Below are 22,365 nucleotides of genomic sequence, written 5' to 3' on the forward strand. Positions count from 1 at the left end.
AATTGTGATTTTAAATGAACTCGGTTTAGACGTAAAAACGATATTTGATTTTCTGAAAGTCAATATATTTAATTTTATAATTATTACAAATTTACGCTTAACAAAGCAATATAGGAAATAGTTATTAAAATATAAATGTTTCAGCATATTAAAATTAATTAAGTCTTTTTTGTCTAAGATAAAGCGACAAGTCACTGGCTCCTCTCTATAGATGCGTTTCATCTTGGTAACCTAACGCAGTATGTTGCAAAAAGTACAATATATGGCTACATTGTTCCGCACACTCCATGTTTATTAAAAAATAAACTTTAATTATAATGTCCACAGCATAAGATATACATCTGTTGACAGGAATAGCTCGACACTCTGTAACAATAAATAATTGTTTGACAAAGCAATGAGTACCCAAAGCTATGACTAAAGGATGCTTGTGAGTAGGACTTTGAATCACAACTTCCATCAGAGTTGATGCCTATTTAGACGCAGTAAGGAAATTAAAATAACTCATTTAAAAAATGTAATTTTAATACATAATAAATATAAATATCAGCACATACAACTTAGAACTAATACTATATTTACTATATTTAATAACTACAACAACAGTAGAATCCTGTTAAATCGGACCCTACAGTAGAATCCTGTTAACTCGGACCCTGGATAAGTCGGACAGATTTTCAATTCCCCTTGAATTTTCTCTACATATATGTATGTATAGAGAGAGAGAGAGAGATAAAGAGAGAGAGAGAGAGTAAAAGGAGGATTGAAAATCTGTATATATACCAAGATACTGGTATCACAGTTTACCGAGAACTTACTTAACTCGGAATAATCTAAAGTCAGAATATTTATGTATTCCCCTTCCTTTGATAGTCTGACTCTCAATGGGGCATTTTTTTGTATAGCAATGTTAATAACATGTAAAGTTATTAAATATATATTATTGTGCATATTACTACAAACTTAATATTATACTTAATATATTAGGTATAATATTAAGTTTGTAGTAATATGCACAATAATATATTTAATAACTTTACATGTTATTATAATTGCTATACAGAAAAATGTATATGTATAAATTTATATTTATTAGAATAATTTTACACATATGTATAACTTATAACATATTATTATAACATGTATAATTTATAACATTATTATAACATTTATAACATATATTTATATCTATTAGAAGAATTTATTCATATATGAATAAATTTATACCTATTAGAAATCTATTATTCCAATATACAGGATAAAATTGAATGAAATGTTCTGCAACTTCAGCAGCTGATGCACAACTTTTATTCTTTGATGGCACTTTAATTATAAAGGGGAGTAATAAGAATGCAAAATCCATTTCAATTCCTGTTTTAAAAAAACAAATTTGTTAGTAAAATCATTTTATTAATTTATAAAATATTATAATGATTTTACATATCAAATACACCCTGCCATATTGTTTTATAACACTAAGATACCTATAGAAGGGTTGTCTGGCATATCAAGCTCAGCTAGAATCTGCTTCACCATCAAATTTGTCTTTTGCCTTGACCAAGAAATAACATGTGGCGTTATTTGCTCCCAATGAGCCAAAAAATCATTTGACTCTGGGAAATTGCAACAGAAATCCTTCTGAAATTAAGATAAGAATTAGTATAAGACTGCTTGTAAAATCCTTTTCTTTAATTTTACTTTAGCAAAACCTAAGAATACTTTAGCCAAACCTACATGACAAAAAAAATATTTAAAAGTTACAAGATCATCTTGTAACTTTTAAATATTTTTTTGTCGTATAGGTTTTGCATGTAACTTGTAATTAAAAAGATGCATCTTGTAATTCATACAAGATGCATCTTAGAAAACTTAATTTTTTTGATTTTTTATCATAGTGTTCAAAAAGTCAAAATTTATAGCAACCGATAAATATTATCAGATTTGCTTCAAATTTGGCTACAATATTGCATATATTAATAGGAACAAAGACAGTCTTGTGGAGAAATGAATTTCAATAGTTTATAATTTTGGACCACCCTAGTGTATATACATTGCGTATATATACATGTGTATATTTACATATGTATATATTACATTTACATACATATATGTGTGTATATTTTTTGCGAACGTACGTAAAAGAGATGTGTTTATTATATATACATCTCTTTTACGTACTTTGGCAAAAAAAATATATACATTTATATGTATGTAAATGTAATATATATATATATATATATATATATATATATATATATATATATATATATATATATATATATATATATATATATATATATATATATATATGTATATGTAAATATACATACATAAATACGTAAATTTACTATATACACATCTCTTTTACGTGCGTTCGCAAAAAATATGAAAAGATAGCTTACTTTTAAGCTTTTCTGTAGCATCTATAGATATTCCTTTTGATAACAAATATTCTGCCAACTTTGACTCTGACAACTTTTTTATGCTCATTTTTTTAATAAAAAGTTTTAAAATAAGAGAAAGCAAGCACATGCAACCTCTAAAAGCTTTAATGGCGATTGCTGTTGACGCGGAAAAATAATTTCATATTTTCAGGCGATTTACTTGATGTTTCCGGTAAAACACCTGAACGTTCCGGTAGAAAAGTTCACGCAATTTCATTTGCCTGAACATTTCAGGAGTTTTACACTAAGTGTTCAGCTAATTTGCTAAAATACCTGAACCGATACGGTAAATTTCCTGAATGTTCAGGTAAATCTATCGACCTGAACCATTCCGGACAGAGTTTGCCTGAACTTTTTTAAGAGTGTAGAGCATCCCGTCATCGAAAATTGCGTAAATGCGTAAATTCCGATGTGAGAAATAGTTTATAAAGGTGGCTCCGATGTGATACGATGGTGAGGAACGGTATCACATCGGAGGTGCGATGTAGTCCGAGGCCGATTCGGAGAATTTCACGCACTCTCCGATATATTTCGAGATTTACGCGTCATCGTACGATATTTTCGCGTAATTTTACAATAAGTCGTGTTTACAGTGTAAACTCGTATTATTGTGGTATTTCCGATGTATTTATATATAATTACGAGGTTTTCGTAAAATTACAGCAAAATTTTGCAAGCCACCACAAACAGTCGTAAATTATCGGAAAATAAAAAGATTAAATCTTTTTTTTTTTTACATTTTATTTACATTTCGCAAACCATCTAAATCTAAATTACTTTTTAAAGTAAATTACTTTCACATGACTTACTTTTACATTAATTTACATAGACAAAGAAAAAGTAAATAACGTTTTTATGTTAATTACTTTTACTAGTAATAATAAATTACTTTAACAAGTAAAAAGTTACTCATTTTTAAAATCAACTTTATGTAAGTATATTTTACATGTAATATATTATTTTACTATGCTACTTTTTAAAAAATGAATTACTTTTAAATGTAAATATACTTGATAATTTAATCTAAGTTTTGTAAAGTAATATTTGTTTAAAAGTAACTTTTTAACATCAAAGTAAGTAAATGTGCTATCCCTAGTAGGTTTGTAGGAACTAAATATAAAACTGTAATCAAATTACAGCTTTTACAGCTTTACTAGTTTTTTGTCAGTCGGAAATTAATTGGAAATTAATTTCCGATGGAGTGTTTAGTTGCGAAGGGAATTTGCGAAAATCTAAATCTGTTTTTACAGTTAATTCACTCTTTTTATAGATTACCATCGCAATTTAATCAAATACCTAGTATTATTAGAAATACTTCGTATTTACAGTGAAATCTCGTGATAAATCATCGAATTACATTGTACCTCGAGAAACCTCATAAGAATTTCGATGTTTTTATTTTTCCAAAGTTTCTTTAAAGGTTTTTCCGACAAATTACCGAACTTTATTTTGACCATCAGTCGCGTATTTTTACGATGGAAAATAATCCAATTACGCCCTTTTGCGTAAAAACCGATGCATCGCTATCGTAAATCTCGTAAATCTCGTACGAGATTCCCGCCGAGTCCGATGGCGGGATGCTCTAGTCATAATTCATATTATGTTCATATAATTTCATGGTATATGTTATTCAGTTTTTTTTAGCACTAAATCTTGTTTAAGTCAACTAATTTTAGTTAGACTAAAAAGTTAGCTGACTAATTTTAGTTACGCTAAAAAGTTAGTCGACTAAATTTAGTTAGACTAAAAAGTTAGTCGACTAAATTTAGTTAGACTAAAAAGTTAGTCGACTAAATTTAGTTAGACTAAAAAGTTAGTCGGCTAATTTTAGTTAGACAAAAGCTAGCCTTAGCTCCCACCCCAAGTTTTTAATGATATTGACTTTTTTTAAAATGCAAGTTAACCAATCAAAGATGTTTTTTTTTAAAAAAATAACACGCTGCTGCTGTTGTAGGCTCTTGGAGAATAAAGGTTATCTCCGTTAGATTAATGCTGGAAATTGAGAAAACAAAATACTAGGTAAAATGCAAATAACGCGTTGAATTGGTGCAAAAAGTAATGAAGTTAGAAGCCGTTAAAAAATTACAGATAAAAATAAATTTATGAGCGTTAATTTATGACAAAAATATTACTTTTATGTGTAATAGATTTCGCATGTTTAGGTATTTTAAATGCATCAAGCGAAGCAAATCTACCGAACATCAAAAGTCATAAGCTTAGATAAAACTTGTCTTCAATATCTTTATTGACAAAACGAGTCCAGATAATTATGGTAGGTGCCACGCTTTTAAATATCAATGTCACAGACAAAACCTTAAATTCCAATACATTAGGAAAGATTTCATTTTATTATAAAAAATGAATTTTAAGTTTAAATGAATCTGATACCATATTAAGTGATACAGATAACTTTAAAAGTGAAATTTTTTCTTATAGTTCTGATGACACCAGAGAAAGTTATTCAGATGGAGAAAATATTGAGGAGACTGTTGAAGAGTTTAATCTATGATTTCATTTAGCTTGACACTCATATCATTTAGCTTGACACTCACCGAAGTTAATTACAACTCATTCGAGAGCATCAAATGATAGAAGCATTACGTTATGCAAGTTTAGAAATAGGTATATTGTACTCCAGCTGTATTAGTACTTTCTGGACGTTAAGGAGTAGATGAGCGCTTCTCAGTTCATTAGGGTAAAAATTGAAAAAAAACAATACACTTTCTGTATGGACATCAGTGTAAGAAAATGGATGCTTTAACATATTATGTTCGCAGTCTTTTTTTGTAAAATACTTGACCTTTTGTAAAAATACTATAAACCTATATGTTTGAAATATTTATCATGCTAATAATATGTCGAGTGACAAGTGTACAGCTCTTTTTTACATGTGTTTTGTTAAGTTTATTTTTATGAAATGATTTCTTTTAAAATAAGAACATAAGTACAAATCAGTTATATATTTGCTATTTTACTAAAACGTCTCAAACCCCTCTGTGGGAGACCTTCATATAAAAAAAGCAAATATATTAATTGAGTTATAGAGACTTGTTTTTTTTATGATAAATTAATTTTAAAAAGTTTAGATAAGAAATATACAAATCTAAGTGAGATAACAAAAAAATAACAAATTATTTTAATAATCAGTAATCTCGACGTCATTATCAAGAGTCAAAAAAAGAGTATTTCTTTATAACAATCAAAATGAAAAAAGGTTTCCATAATTATGTTGATTGCCGCCATCATTTTCTCAGTCCATCTGTCATGGCTGTCTCAGTCAGCTTTCAAGACAGTCAATGAAAATATTAATTGTAAATACTCTATGACTTCGTTAAGCTTTTTTATTATGGCAAATTTTACCTGACAATTTTTCTATTAGCAACTTTTTTTAAGTTTAATGGACTTTGGTAATAAATTATTCTTCGTCAGATATATGGGCTTTATTACATAATTATAACCCGGGGCTAATGCTATAAACATAAAACACGAAGTTTTTTCCGTAAAACACGAAGTTTTTACCGTAAAAAGCGAAGAAAAAAAAGTCCATTGCTATAAACATTCAAAAAATTCCGTTTTTAAGATAAAAACTTCGCTATTAAATCCAATGCTATAAACGAACCAGGGAATAGCCTTTTCAGATAAAAAATGCGCTTTTTCGAAAAAAAACTTCAGATAGATTTTTGATCTCAATTTTAGATATTTTCTTAGTGATTTTTAGCGGCCATTGTTGGAACAAAGTTCGCGCTTCAAAATCATTGAACATTCTTTGTTTGTGTTTTTATGTAGATATTTTATAGATAAAACTGAAAAGGATTTTGGTAACTCCATAATAAACTAATTACTTAAAATCTGCATTTAATCGATTATTCAGTTCCTTTTTGTGCTTCGTTAACAATTCATGCATGAATTTAAAATTCCATACTTATTTATGTAGGTTTTCGATAGTAATTTTGGTTAAACAAAATTTTAATAGTGTTTGACTAAAGAAAAGTATAAGTAGTTGATAAATATGCCATATAATACACAAATACACAACAAAATAATACACAGATACACCACAAAATAAAATGCTGTCTAAAGAACTTAAAATGTTACTAGCAATTAAGATCAGAGAAAACAAAGAGGTTCTTCTTGGGAAGCTTAGTATGTTTTAATTAGCAAACTATTTAAATAAAAATATGTATAGTTACATTATATTTTATATATGTATATATATATATATATATAAAGGTAAGTATGGGTATTAAGGCCCGGCTGGTAATAAGGCCCACTAATCCAAAGTTAGGGAAAAAATAAATTGTGAAACTTTTTTTCGACATTAAAATATTAGAGCTATCTGGTTTTATCACTGGCAGCAAAAAAAAATCAGCATTTCTTTACCGCGCATTCGACAAAGGTGGGCCTTAATACCCATACTTACCTTATATATATATATATATATATATATATATATATATATATATTTACAAATGTTATGGTATAAGTCAGGGGCGTCGCCTTGGAGGGGGTAGGGGGGGGAGTCCCCCCCTCCCAGAATCTAAAAAAGAGAAAAGTTGGGAATTTCCTTGCCGAGAGTTGGGACAGTTGGGAAATAGGTGATAAAATCAAAAAATACTTTCTAGTTAAATAAAATTAAAATGTTTGCAAAAATCCATCATCCATCTAATTCTTTTTTGACTTGGACAAATAAACTTTACGTTTTTTAAACGACTTATGGCTGTTTTCCACAAGACGAAATAAATTGTGGAGTCATAAAGAAGAGCCCTTTTGATTTCCGCGTTGTTTTTTTTTTCGCGCTACTTTTTTTTTGTTATCAACAATAAAAATGGCAGCTGAAAGTTTATGCTGTATGTTTGACTAAAAGCAGTTATTCTTTTTTTTTTCATACTTTCTACTTTGAAACGTGAATATTTATTTCCATGAATTGATTTCAACATTTGTCTTATTTAATGTTTATAAAAGTTATCACACTTATTAAGAGTGATAACTTTTATAAACATTAAATCAGTTAAAAATTACGGTAAATTATAGTATCTGCATTTGTTTTCCAGCACTAACTATGAAAAGCAAAAGATATAAATTACAATGTTGCGTATGCAAAGCAGTATTTAACAACGACTATAAAACCAGTCATGAAAGATCCATTCATGGTGGTAGAAAGGTTCATATACAAACAGTGGGAGCCCCAGAGAATCCTTTTCTAGCCTCCTTAGCTTCAAAAAAACGAAAAATGGTACCTCAGAATGCTGGTGATGATGTCGAAGTGGATGATGAAATACAAAGTAGTGAACATGCAAAGTTAGACTTGATAATAATTGAAACATCGACTTCAACATGTAGTATATCCATAGAAGAAGAATCAACATCTTCTGATAAAAAATTTGAAGAGGATGCAAGTTCAAAAATTCAAGATAATGATGCAAAAGGGGAAAACTTGGGTTATGTTGTAGTCCAGGAACAAGCAGAGAAACTTACAGAACTAAATTCTAAATCAGATCATTTAAACCAGTTTCCTGACCGAGATGAAAAGGATGACATGAATATTATTAACTTGGATACTTCTGAAGTAAGCAGTGAAACAACAAGTTGGACTTTGCTCATGGGGAATTTGGGTGTTTTAATAGATAATCTTAAAGATTGTAATGACATTTATAAAAAATACTGTAAAGAAGAATTAGTAAATGAAAAATTCGCTGCGATTGAAATTGTAAATGCAACAAGTTCTGTGGTGGAAATGTCAAAAAATGTTTTGAAAATGGGAAATGCTTTTTTAAGAAAACTCGATATCAAAGCTCAAAGTATTATAATTGACAAATCAGATTCATCAGCATTGATAAGCCATGACCCAGGATTATGTCCACATACAATTACAGATAATCAAAAATCGTATTTAATCCAGTTAGGACCACACCAACCAAAACTTGCTAGTTTCCCAAGTGACGGTAAAAATAGATTTAATCCCCAGTGGTACAAAGAGTTTGAACATTTAGAATACAGTACCCAGAAGGATGCCACATTTTGTTTTGTCTGCCGGCTTTTCCCTAAGGTATTTGGAAAGAAGGGAAAAACTGAAGATGCTTGGATAAATGTTGGGGTAAGATCTTGGTCCAAGATGAAAAGCTATGGGAAAGAAAAACTTGGAAAGCTTCAGGCACACTTTACCTCTCAAGCACATAAAGTTGCATTAAGTGAATATTGTCACTTTCTTATGAAAAAAGGTCATATAGATCACCTTATTGATAAATCCAATAGACTTGCTCTTATAGAAGAGCAAAAAATAGAGGTACAGAATAGAAAAACTGTTGAAATTCTTATTGATACATGCAAGACTTTAGGAAGCCAAGGGCTAGCGTTTAGGGAATCGGACAGTGCTAATCAAGGTAACTTTGTTGCAGTAGTGAATCTTATCTCTCGCCACAATCCCACACTAAAAGCCTGGATTGAAGATAGAGCCCTTCGTCCATATAGAGTTACATACACAAGTCCATCGTCTCAAAATGAAATGATTAGTTTAATTGCAACTGAATTAAAGGGAAAGATCATAGAAGAAATTAATAGCTCCAATTTTTTTTCCGTGATGGCCGACACTACTCCCGATATGTCAAATAAGGACATAATGAGTATAGTTGTGAGAACAGCCAATGAAAACGGTGAGATTCGGGAAAGGCTTTTAAAATCCGTTGAATGCACTGATAAGACTGGAAAAGGGATGGCTGAGCTAATTTTATCTTCTTTACATAAAGAAGGCATTGACACATCAAAGATGGCTTTTCAGTCGTATGATTACGCGAGTTCAATGTCTGGACAATTTAAAGGAGTACAAAAGTATATAACAGAAGAAGTTGGCCATAATGTACCCTACATACCTTGTCAAGACCACAGAACAAACACTGCTCTTGAACATGCATGCAATGTTAATACTTTAATACGAGAATTGTTTAATGTCCTCGAACAGTTGCATGTTTTCTTCACATCAAGCACAAAAAGATTTAGTCATTTAAAAGAAAAACTGGAAGACATTGACAGTGCACTACAGCTTGTAAACCTGTCTAGAACAACCTGTCTAGCAAAATCTGTTAAGGCTTTAAATCAGTGTTTAGAGAAGGTTGTTGATCTTCTTCAGAGCATCTCAAATAATAAGATTTTTGATACTAACACAAGAACTAAGGCAATGGGACTTCTGAAAAAAGTAACAACTTTTGATTTCATTATTACTCTTTTCTTCATGAAGAATATCATTGAGAAGATAAAAATATTAACAGAAATCTTAGAAAGTCCAAACTTCAATGTTATCGACAGTATAAATGTAATTGAAAGTACTGCCAAGAACATACAAAATATCAGTAACGATACAGATGCTATGAATAATTTGATTGAAAGTGCAGTAATATTTTCTAGGAAATTACACATTGATGCAGAAAATGATTACGAACGACACCATAGATTAATAGCAATGGAGATGAAAGCTTTTTACCGGAAAGAATTCAAAGAGGTCATAGACTCTCTAGCCATGGGTTTAACAGAAAACTCGGCAGCATTAAAGGAAATATTTGCCCCTATCACCAAAATTTTTAGTTTTCCTTTAAATAAGGATAATTTGAGTATTGAAAACTTAACAAAAGCAAACAAACTTTTTCCTCCTGGATACAAGGATCATATTCCAGACGTTCATGTGCTGAAAAGCCAGATGGAAATTTTGATAGATATCTGTTTAGAAGAAGGTCATGAAGATTTTAAGTCATCAAGAACACCAGCTAAGACGCTGCAAGACATTTTGTACCATGTTGTGAAGTTAAAGGATATACTGAAACAAGCCCATAAATTATGCATTTTTGTAATCACAGCTGCTTATGGTGTAGCATCAAATGAGCGTTCATTCAGTCAACTCAAGATTGTAAAATCACATCTGAGAACAACAATGAGTGACGAGAGATTGGATAGCCTCATGCTACTAAAGTGCGAAAAAGAACTTTGTAAAGGAGTTAACCCCGAACATCTTGTTAAACGATGGGTTCAATTGAAGAAACGTCATATTAAAATCAAACAGTAGACAAAAAATGATAGTGATGATAAAATATTGTGCGTATAAGTTTTGAAATAAAATAATATTTTCCATATTCCTTTGTACTAATTCATTTCCGTAAAATTTTAAACTGCTATATATGCTGCCAAAATGGTTTGTAAAGTTTATTGGATTTGTAAATTGTAACATTTTTTTGGACTGATACAGTTTCACTATGAATGGGTAAAACCTTTAGACGTTTTTTGAATTGAATATTTTGTATAAATGTAAAGGAAGCTATGTTTTGTTAAAAGAAGTCAATAAATACTGATAATTGACAATTCATGAAAGTGAGTGCAATGTAGTATAACAATCAGTAGATTTTGTAAATAGGACAAAAATTGATTTTTTGAATTCTTAAATTATAAAAAACAGTTGTGAAAACTATGTTAAGCAGTTGGGAAAAATAAGGTCTCTCCCCCCCCCTGGAATTTTCTCACGCAACGCCACTGGTATAAGTATGTAATATATAGTATATATTAACATAATATAAGTATGTAATCAATCAATCATATATTTCTAAAAAAAGATTTTACATTCAAGCTTATATACAAATAGTTATAAACTAATGTAAAGTAAACTACTAATAGTGCTAATGATATATAACAAGGGTAATAACAATGGCAATTATTATTACCATTATTATTACCCTTGTTATATATCATTAGCACTATTAGTAGTTTAAAGTATGTATGTATGTATGTATGTATGTATGTATGTATATATATATATATATATATATATATATATATATACTTTCAATAGTTTTATTAATTTAATACACTAACATTGAAAATAGCTTCTACTACGCTGTGTGTAATACGATAAATTGTGTTGGTAGAGATTCCATGACAGTCTCTGAGAACATGAAAAAAAACATTTGTGCCAATAAAATGAAGAAATACCATTATCTGGAAACGTACTGAAATGCTTTTATTTCGCTTAGTATAATGTGGCAAATCATCTTTAAGCCTAGTTTCTAAAAATCTAATAAAGGTCTTGGGACTCGATACTGCTTTCGAAAAACGTTGTCAGAAACATCTTCGTTAAAAAAGCGACCATTAAACTAAAATGATATTGAAAAACAAAACAAAAATATAATTTCTGCGCCTATTTAGTATGATTTCTGATTTTGTTCGATAAAAAATCATTAAAAAAAACATCAAAATTTAGTAATTTTAAGTAATTTTTTAAACACCAACCTCTCGAGGCAATCGGTGGCGAAGCTCATTTTCTGCAACTTCGAAATCTAAGTCTTCATCCGAAAAAATTAAATCCATGTTCCTACATTAATTTTACACAGTCTTTTTAAACACCAAATACTAGAATGTAAAAATATTCATAAAAATAGAATAGACTGCACAGCCTACTTAATAACGGATAAAATTTATTAATAGAAATTTTAAAAAAGTTGTTGTTTTCAATGATGTATTACAAATAAAAAAAGTTCGTGAATTTTAGTGACGCATACGTTTTATGCTTTATAGCAATGGCCGAAAATAATACAAACAGCCATAAATTCTTCGAGTTTTCGAATTTTTTTACGTAAAGATAATTTACTTAAAAAATTGCGTTTTTACGAAAGATTTTTTTTCTCGAAAAAAACTTTGAATTGTTTATAGCATTTGCCCCCGCTAAAAAAATATACGTATAGAATTACGGGCCATATGGAGACACTTTTGAGAAATGTTTTTTTTAAAACCAAAAACCAAAAAATGATAAACACGTGCAACTGTCTTTTCATAAACCGATAATACCTTTCTTCACGCAAGCCATTTTTTTTTTTTTTTTTTGAAATATTTTAGGCAAGGCTTTTTTTGAAATTAAATGTTTGTAACATATATATGTATATATATACATACATACATATATATATATGTATATATATATAATATATATATATATATATATATATATATATATATATATATATATATATATATATCTTTCTCTGTGTGTGTATGCATGCATGCATGCATTTATGTATGTATGTATGTATGTATGTATGTATGTATGTATGTATGTATGTATGTATGTATGTATGTATGTATGTATGTATGTATGTATGTATGTATGTATGTATGTATGTATGTATGTATGTATGTATGTATATGTATATGTATGTATGTATGAATGTATCATTTCCTATATTTATAAAAATGAATAATGTAAATGGACCTTGATAGCAATTATTGAAAAAGTTTTACAATTACATTCATAGGGTTTTTTTTTAAAAAAAAAAATGGCTTCAGTAATTCAAAAATTCTGGAGGGATTTTGTTTACTACTGCTTTGTGTTGGCATTTTCTACAAAGTACATCACAGGATATGTCATTACATTAGTGCTAAATTTTTTAAAAGGGAAAAGAATAAAAGCAAAAGACCATGTATCTCCTCCATGTTTGCTTAGCCCTGAATTTGGAGTTCATGGGTATTTGACTTTGAAAAATCGAAATAACATTAAAATTCATTACGTTGCAAAAGGTAAAAAAGGTAACCCATTAGTACTTTTTCTCCATGGTTTTCCAGAGTTCTGGTATTCTTGGCGTTTCCAGCTGCAAGGTCTTAGTGAAGATCTTTATGTAGTTGCAGTAGATATGACAGGTATTGAAGTTAAAAATACTCCTTATTTATTTAGCGTTAATTTTCAATAGGCTCAATGATTCTCCAACTACATATAGTGATATTGGTATGCAAATATCAATATGAGTATTAACATACTTAATATATTGACATTACATTGAACATGTGTTTTTTATGCATATAGAGCTAATTAAGACTGTTAACAACATCAGTTTTATTATTTTAAAAGTTGTCAAAAAGGTTCACCAGTTTTATAATACAAAGTGACCAGAGGTACTTAGCCACTATAGATACTGCAATTTTGATATTGACCTGGTTTGCCAAAGTGACTTTGTTTTCGTGAAATTTTTAAAAATGTTTCCTTTAAAAAATTGAAAAATAACACAGAAAAAATATAACATTGTGTATTTGGAAAGTGTTTTTGGTGCAGAATTTGAAAATTACACTTAGGATGCTGAAAAATAGGACAAATATTTACAATGTGGTATGCATATAGTTGGTGTGCAATGGTAGGCTTGAATTCTAAAACTAAAAAAAAATGCGTCTTTCTAATCCATCACATTGTAAATACATATACTACAATATACATATGTGTACACTTGCAGTAGTATGCATATAGTCTGCATTTATTTGTCTATGTCTGCAACTGTATGCATAGTACTAAAAAAAAAAAGTGTCTTTTTAATTTATCACATTATGAATTCCACCCATATTTATTTTTAAATTGCTGATTTTTGTTGTTGATTACATTTTAAAAAAAGTTTAATAATATTTGTTAACAGTAAATTGTGCCTAATTTTGATTGTTTTGAAGTGTTGGTACTTAACTTATTGAAATTAGATAGAAACTGTCTGATTTCAGAAGTTTTAATTGAACTAGTCAATACTGGCTCCCGGTTCGTTATCTGGCAGTTTCTTAGTTACTGAATTCATAATAGCAATTCTTCTAGGTCTTGAAGACAAACTGCTTGATAGCAAAGGATCAGATCATTTCAAGCAACAGCCTGTGGAATACCATCTCTGATTTTTCCGATATTCGTGATTTTCATATTTCATCTGCATTATATAAATACACTTAACCACAAAATTAACGAACTACTATACAGTTCGATTTATTTTATGTGCTGTCAATATTATCATATATTTTGACAAACATATTAAGAATAAAACACATGAACAATTATTTTGATGATAATAATAAAACTGACTTTGAGGATGGTGAAAAAAAACCTAAAACCAAAAATATGGTTTGTTTAACAAAATAAAGTAAAATGATTATTATTGTTATGCACACTAATACAGCTTAAATTGAAACATTTTTAACTTATCAATAACTAGTGTTAGCACCTCTTGATGTTATTACAGCCTGACAGCACCGTGGCATACTCTCAATTAGTGATCTAATCATTTCTTCTAATCTAATCATTTCTTCCCAAATACGGTTAAGACATTGTCAGCGTTCAGAACTTACTTGGCAAAACCTTGACTCATCTGTAAATAAGACCTGTCCCCAATCATGTATTTCCCAATTCATATACCTCTTGCAAAAGTTAGTCTGTTTTTTCTGTGGTATACAGACAATCTGGGACCAGTAGCTGCTGCCCAAGGTCATAAATTTAAAGCACAAAGTCTTCTTCTTATGGTATTTTGACTAACAGCAGTTCTATGAACTTCAGCAAGTTGTATTTGGAGACTTTGTGTTGTAGTGAACCATTCTCTCAGTGTTTGTAGCATTAAAAATCAGTCCTCCATGACATTGGTAGCTCATGGTCTGCCTTAGCCAAGTCGTCTAACATGATCATTGGCCTCTACAAAACTTTGTAGAACCCTACCGACTGTTGTATGAGGTACTCCAAATCTTCTACCAAATTTGTAATTTGTTAAACAAAGTAACAAGTGCAACACATTGATCATGACTTAAATTTTATCTAGAACGCTGAATTGCAAACAATGTGTTGCTCAAATGAAAGTTATCTTTTCTACTGTTAAAACAATTTAAAAGCAATACATACTTTTGTTTTAGAAGTGAGGTTTAATTACATCAAAACATGCTACTTATAAAAAGCTGCTACATTTTTGAAATTAAATAAGGGAATAAAACCTATAAAATGCGTAACAAACATTTTTATCATCTTTGTAATTGATAAATCCGGGAAATACATAATATTTTAATATCTGGGAAATACAAAATAAGTCAGAATTTATAAGTGGTGCGTTAATTTTGCGGTTAAGTGTAGATTAAATTTGAAATATTATGCTTCCAATTGCAGCAGTTCAGAAATTATAGTCTTATAAACACTATTGGCTGGTACCCCTCAATTTCACAAATGGTAAAAATAGACCATTTTAAAATCTTATAACTTTTTTCTAATTTTTAACAAGTGACTCATTTTTTCTAGATTTATTTTCCAGATATTTCTGTCTTATAAATAGGGATTTTTACTTAGACTAAATCTTTTTAGATAAATATCTTGGACCTTCTAGTATCATATTAATGAGTGCAAGGAGGTTTTTTGATACTGACCTTTCCTGACACCCTGGCTGAAATGTACCTGTAAAAGGTTCAGCGGTGTCAAATATAGTTTTGCCTATAATCTGTGCAGCCCTTGACAAACACACTGAATCACGATCACAGTCATACTGACAGGCTTTAAGAAGTGCTGGACCAATTTCACAATTAAGAACAAGTAAAACATCTCGACCTTCCTGTTGTGCATGCATGTTAGGAAAATGGGCTTGTAGTCTTTTTAGACTACTTGTCTAAAAAACCCCATTTTCATCCATTTTGTGACAACTCATAAATATTTCTAACACTTTATAATGATCTAATATTAACAGAAAACAAAACCATTAGGCCAACTATATAAAAGTGCAAACATTTTAAACTTATGTTCACAACAAGAATCATAGTATTTTTTAGAAACCCTCTTTTTCAATTATCAGAATTGATTAGTGTTAGTAGAAGCCAATTCCCCTCCTACCTGCCTCCTTGTCCATGTGAGGGATGTAACCAATTATAAGTTGTTTCTTAAAAAGAAAAAGGCACAGATGGTTGCTTATCCTTGATCTGGTCTTTTAATGGAAAAGATACCATACCCAAATGTAACTTTAGTTAAGCTAAAAATTGCAATTTATGCAAAATTCAGAATTATATAATAAAGAAAAATAACCTTAAGAACTGGAATAAAAAAATGTTCACCTGCATACAATTTGTACTCATCAAAGTTTACAAATTATTTGTTAATATTCAACATACAATAAGTCATGATGTGACCCTCAACTAATTTACTCAAAGATTGTTAAAGAAAACCTGACCAATGTCACTCTGGAGCATAATCAATTAAACTGTACTTTAATTCCTTGAAAATTTGTTTTGGCTGTGTATGAAAAATCAAGGCTGTTGAAGAAGTTGAGAAAAGACATGATTCAGGTTATAGGATAACTGTTATACAAGTGCATGCTATAAACTCTTGTCTTAGTAAATTTGGTGTGTCTCCTATTAAAAGATTATCCAGCATGAGTATGCTACAAATAGACAATAAAGTAAAAAAGAAAGTTAAGTTGTTAAATGAATCTTTGAATGCATCTGAACAAGAGGAGCCGGAAATCAGTACTTTCAAAAAAGCTCCCCTTTAGATTTTATTATGGAACAGCTTAAACCAAAGTCTCATAATGAGATCAATATTTCACAAAATATAAAATTACTCAACTTAGTTATTGTCCATTGGACTATTCAGGAAACCACAAATCAAGTTAAATTAACTCAATATATGGTGAAGCAAGCTAGAGCTTTGTGGGACATTAAAGGAATCCTTGGTGATAGATTAACAGACATAAGAAATTGTAAAAAATTTAATACTGAAGTTGTAAAGCAAAATGTCACTCTTATGAGGATAATAGTAATAGCAGGGTTTTGCCAGAAGAAGGGTTGTGGTAGCATAGAGACAGTTGATGGTGGAAAGCACATTCCAAAGCAACAAATGCAATCTTTAAGAACTTCATCAGAAACAATTAGAAGGATTTAAAATCCAATGGTATAGTTAAGCTGGAGATAATATCATATGTTTTTAAGGCCAAAACATTGTATTGTTGCTAGAAAATCAGGGACATACAACCTGTGTTTTTATATAGAATTAAAATCCAAATCTTATTCTAAAAGAATTAAAAAAATGAGTTAAAGTTAAAAGATCTAATGGCCTTAACTGTATGTTCAATAGAAAATAAAGCATGTATGTTTCATGAGTATGAAAAGTGTCCAAGAAAAGAGAGAAATGAAAAAAAAGTTAAATTAAACAGGTAGAAGATTGAGCAAATGAAACTGCTTTGAGTAGTTTGTTTAACACTGGTTATAGCTATTGTTCTTAAGAACAATAAAGCTCTAAATGAGCAAAAGTTATTGTTGTCTGATAATCTGCTGTACAATACTGAGGGTAGTCTTCAGTTATGTTTATCTGCTGCACAATACTAAGGGTAGTCTTCAGTTATGTTTATCTGCTGCACAATGCTAAGGGTAGCCTTCAGTTATGTTTATCTGCTGTACAATACTGAGGGTAATCTTCAGTTTCCAAAATCATACCAGTTCTGAACAAAGAATATTCACAAAATCAGAAAATCCATTATTTCACCAATGATGCAAACAGTCAGAATAAAAATACATAAGTTAATTTTATGCCACATTATTCAAAAAATTCTGATTAACAATTATCTATCCTAACTGTCTTCAGCCCTTGAAATGATGATTTTCAAATTTGAGACTGAATCTATAATCACTGACTGAATAGTTATGCTTTTTCTCATTCTATTTTTTTGTTTTCATAAAATACAATAGACTGAAAAGCAGTTTGGCATTTTTTTGACACTCCATATGGTGTTACAGTAAAAAGAGTTATTCAAAATTTTAAAATCATCAGTTATATAGCACTTTATTGTCAATGTGTAAGTACATTTGGGGTTTGATTTTTTTTCAAATAATCAAAGCCTTGTATCCTATATCATAATGGGCTTTTACTCAAAAATAATGAAAATTGATCTATATTTAAAATTTTAAATATAAACAAATTTTCTGATCAATTTTCTAAATTGGTATATATTTAAATTATTTAAAATTTTTTTTTCTATTCACCAAGTCTTTACATTTAAGCTTATAAAAACTAACATATAAGGACTTGTTGATGAATAAAAAAAGAAATATAGTGGACTTCATTTAAGCATTTTTTTTGCATTTTCAGAATTTTTTCCAAAATTGAGGAAGTTATAATTCTTTTTTAATATGATACAAGAAAAAAAAAATCACTATTTTTAACAGAGAAAATATCCAGAAAAAAGTTCTAGAAAAAATGAGTCACTTAATGAAAGTTTGAAAAACGTTATTCTCAAAATATTACTTGAATCTTAAAAGCAGGGTCAGTTTCACTAAAAATAAAAGCTTTCCAAAGGCTTTTCTTCTTAGTACTTTTTAATTTAAAGCTAATTTCTTTTCAAATTTTTTTTTAATGCAGGTTATGGAGATTCAAGTAAGCCTTCAAAGCTGGATAGGTATCATGTCAATGAAATAGCTGAAGATATGAAAGAAGCTATTCTTGAGCTGGGATACAATTCATGTGTTTTAGTTGGACATGATTGGGGTGGTCTTGTATCTTTTACTATGGCTTATAGTAAGTAACTATGTTTTATCAATAGACATGATTATTTATCAATAGTCAACAAGCAAATAAATAATTTGTCTGTAATGTTAGTTAAAACTGAATATAGTTTGTTTTCACATCTGTGGTATATATGCTTTTATTACAGGTACCTTTTTTCTTAAAGTGTTATTCCAAACATCATAAAAAAATTATTGGATACAAATCAAGATATGCCTATCTATTGCTTAATGTGCAAATTGGCCACTCTAGTTAAAGCAATTTTACTAATATGCAAGAAAATTCAAAAAATAAAGTATTTGCAATATCTATATTTCATAATTCTATTTGGTGTTTTTTTATTTTGCATATGGGATTAATTGCAAAAAAAAAAAAAAAAAAAGAAAGAAAATGTACACAGACATGGCAGAATTGAATAGACACCATGAAAAATGTATTTCAACTCTTAATTTTTATAATGTGAATAAATCATTACTAAAATAAAATTGGTTGACATGATTCTTGTTTCCTTAATTTTTTTTACTGTTATTAGGTGTTTCTATGGCTCTGACTATAAAAAAATACTGGAAAATTGCTAACAGCTTTCTTTTTAAAATAAAAAGTTTTACTATTTTGACTAAATAATACAAGAAGGCTAATACATATGTTAACAAAATTTCTATTTAGCACAATAAAATGATCTTTTATAAGATCTCCTTGAATGAACAACTTTAGGTTGATCATGTTGCAAACTCCAGCAGTAGTCTGCCATCATATGTGAGTCCTACCTTCCATGATAATGCTCTTCCATTGTCTGAATATCATGATGAAATTTTTCACCTTGCTCCTAAAATTCCCCAAAATTTGTGAAAATTGGTCTAAATGCAGGAAGTGAAATTTTATGCTCATGCTGCACCCTTGCTCTTGCAATTTCAATAGCATGCACTCAAAATGCTTGACATGGATGTCAGATATCTTGTTACCAATGAAATTATTCATAAATTAAACAAATAAGTTCCTTTGCTTTGGATTTGACTTCAGCCATTGATTTGTCAAAATTAAGATCTTTCACAAGTTGCCTAATCTGTGACCCATTAAAAATACTGGCTTTTTAATTTTTCTGTACTTAATCATCGAAACTTTTGTGAAAGAAACATGAAATGTTTGCCACTTTTGTCATGTTTATATATACACATACAGTGGAAATGTTTTTATTTTATTTGAAAATTGATTGATTAGTTTTTTTTTTCTTTTAAGATTTCCCTGAAGTTGTCAATAAATTAGTTATTGTTAATGTACCTTATTCAAGAGCTTTTCAAAAAGCATCATTCAAACAATTTTGGAGGATGGGTTATATCTATTTTTTTCAGGTAGTTTGTTGTATTGCAAAGTGTATACAACTGATTTATGTTGTTGTTGTAGTTTTGTTTTTTATGGTTAGTTGATATAAATAACATGAAAATAACATTGAAAAGCCAAAATATAAAGAAAATCAAAATGAAGAAAGAAAGGCATAGAAATGATAAGTGATTTGAATTATAAAAGTAAATAAAAACTTGTTTTTTAGTTACCATATCTTCCTGAGTGGTTTCTCTCATCAAGTGACTTTTCTTTATTGGACCTAATAAGGAACATGGGAAACCTTAAAAATTTTACTGATACGGATCTTGAGGCATACAAGTATTGCTTTCAGAGAGGTAACTAAATTGTCTTACATTTTGTAGTGAAAGAATTAAAAATAATCTTTTAGTTCATGACATTATTACTTAAACTGAGTTCACTTTCAAAAATTAAGAAAAAGCTGCCTAATGACAAATCACACCAATATCCTTTTATAATCTTCAAAGCTTTAGTGAAAAAATTGTATAGTTTGTGACATCAAATTTTCAATAAACTAATTATGCTATCTTTTTATCAAAATACATGTCATTTTAATCATTTAAAAATGAAAGAGCGTTGTTTGAAAGTATCTTTAAAACCTGAAAACCTTTTTATAAACCCTGAAAATATCTTTAAAACCTTTAAAACTTAGAGTTCACTATAATCTTATGCAATTTTCAGATACTTTGCAACAACTTTGACAGCAGAGGTACAAAAGCTTGAGTTAAAATTTATTCAAAACACGTAAACATAAAAAGTTTTTTTTTAAAGAAAACTTTTATATATAGAAAAAAACCAGGACAAAAAGTTTGCTTTTTTCACATCTTCCATAGCTGTAATTCAACATTAACGTGAAGTTTCTACTTTTTCAATATTGTCCTCAAAAGTATTATCGTTTGTGCTGTTTGTCATATTATGGTTTTTTGATTATGTATCATAAAAATATTTTATTTTCATTGATCTTGAGCCTGATATTTTATTCATTATTGATCTTCAACTGGGTATGTTAACTCTATTAAGTGTCTATTATCACTTGTCAGTTTTTTACAAATCTTTATTAAAATGAAAGTTAAATTAACAGGTTAAGTTTTATAGAAAGAGTTATATAGTAGTCCAAAAAAGTTTAAGCTTTTAAAACCTTCTTTTGAAATGTATTCTAATCATGTTAAGTTTTATGGAAAGAGTTATATATTAGAAATTTTACAACTATTTTTGTTTTATTAATAAAATTTTTTTTTTGCCTTAATTGTAAATAAACAAGTTAAAAAAAAATTTAAAAAAACCTTTTAGTTTTTATTTTATGAAATTTTATCTCTATCGAATGTTAAAAGATTAACGAATGCACTCAAACTTTGTTATGCTACCGTAAAATTAGAAATCAATTTCATTTGTAATCAGGTGGTATGTGGGGCTATGATAAGTTTAGTTATAACAAAACAAAAAGATTTAAATACTCTATCTTACACAGGTGGTTTTACATGCCCATTGAATTATTATCGAAATCTTTATAATCAAGTTTACTCCTCTCGTCGGTTCAAAAAGATTATCCCACCCACTTTACTGATTTGGGGTGTCAATGATCCAATCTGGTTAGTACCTTTTTTTTCTTACATTTATAGAAATGTAAACTTAGTCTTTTAACAGTTTCAATAAAGTAATGGACAGTTTACTAAGCTTACTGTTAAAAATTTTTGTTTTTATGCTCAAGTATGAGATGATAAATTTTTTTTTCTAGTTTGTTGGATACTGGTAGATTATCTTTACAGTTTCTGGAAAATGGAAAAATTGAATGTGTTGAAAATGCAAGCCATGCTCCACATTATGATCAGCCTGAAGTTTTTAACAATGTACTCATAAAGTTTATTGCCTCATAGATATCTTCTTACTTTTATAGTTTTATGAAATAGTTTATTTCTTTTGCTTTATATAAATTTTATTTTTAAACACAAACAAAAGCTGTTTCAGTTTCTTGAGAGAAGTTTCTAACATTTTTACTTTTTTATTCTTTTTATTACTGTAATTAGTTACTGCTCAAAGGGCTGAAAACATTAAAAATTAAAAAGACTAATTTTTTTCTAAAATTCCAATAAGAAATTTCATTTTCAACTATTATTTTTTTCTTTTACTTTAAAGTTTAATTATATGTATAAGTTTTACATTTATATAGAAATAAGATAATAATTTTCTCAAAATTTGATTTATTGATATAAATTTTTTTTAAATTTTTTCTAAGTTCTTATGTGTCTTATGTTATTTCTAATGTAAAATAATTTGGTT

General features: G+C 28.9%; 3 protein-coding genes and 1 long non-coding RNA gene across 4 annotated transcripts; 2 read left to right on the forward strand and 2 right to left on the reverse strand.

The window, feature by feature from the left end:
- Positions 1-147: 147 nt before the first annotated feature.
- Positions 148-2,575, reverse strand: LOC149886577 (uncharacterized). Its single transcript, XM_090090987.1, has 4 exons — positions 2,403-2,575; positions 1,485-1,638; positions 1,228-1,371; positions 148-472 (listed from the first exon to the last, which is right to left on the reverse strand). The coding sequence occupies exons 1-4, from the start codon at positions 2,421-2,423 to the stop codon at positions 309-311; spliced, it is 483 nt and encodes a 160-aa protein (XP_089947113.1). The 5' UTR covers positions 2,424-2,575; the 3' UTR covers positions 148-308.
- Positions 2,576-7,261: 4,686 nt separating this feature from the next.
- On the forward strand, positions 7,262-10,695 carry LOC149886578 (zinc finger MYM-type protein 1-like). Its single transcript, XM_090091242.1, has one exon. It carries the CDS (start codon positions 7,504-7,506, stop codon positions 10,492-10,494), a length of 2,991 nt encoding a protein of 996 aa, XP_089947368.1. The 5' UTR covers positions 7,262-7,503; the 3' UTR covers positions 10,495-10,695.
- Positions 10,696-11,310: 615 nt separating this feature from the next.
- On the reverse strand, positions 11,311-11,943 carry LOC149886579 (uncharacterized). The gene is made up of 2 exons (XR_016453773.1): positions 11,709-11,943; positions 11,311-11,572 (listed from the first exon to the last, which is right to left on the reverse strand). It is a non-coding gene; the product is annotated as an uncharacterized LOC149886579 (long non-coding RNA).
- A 765-nt stretch (positions 11,944-12,708) lies between these two features.
- On the forward strand, positions 12,709-21,992 carry LOC149886580 (epoxide hydrolase 1-like). Its single transcript, XM_090090871.1, has 6 exons — positions 12,709-13,109; positions 18,586-18,741; positions 19,966-20,078; positions 20,276-20,405; positions 21,557-21,677; positions 21,824-21,992. The coding sequence occupies exons 1-6, from the start codon at positions 12,749-12,751 to the stop codon at positions 21,960-21,962; spliced, it is 1,020 nt and encodes a 339-aa protein (XP_089946997.1). The 5' UTR covers positions 12,709-12,748; the 3' UTR covers positions 21,963-21,992.
- Positions 21,993-22,365: the final 373 nt, after the last annotated feature.

The sequence above is a fragment of the Hydra viridissima genome, unplaced genomic scaffold, assembly GCF_058129835.1.
Source record: "Hydra viridissima isolate aposymbiotic clone 2 unplaced genomic scaffold, HvirCarnegie_v1 scaffold_6, whole genome shotgun sequence".
Lineage (NCBI taxonomy): Eukaryota > Metazoa > Cnidaria > Hydrozoa > Anthoathecata > Hydridae > Hydra > Hydra viridissima.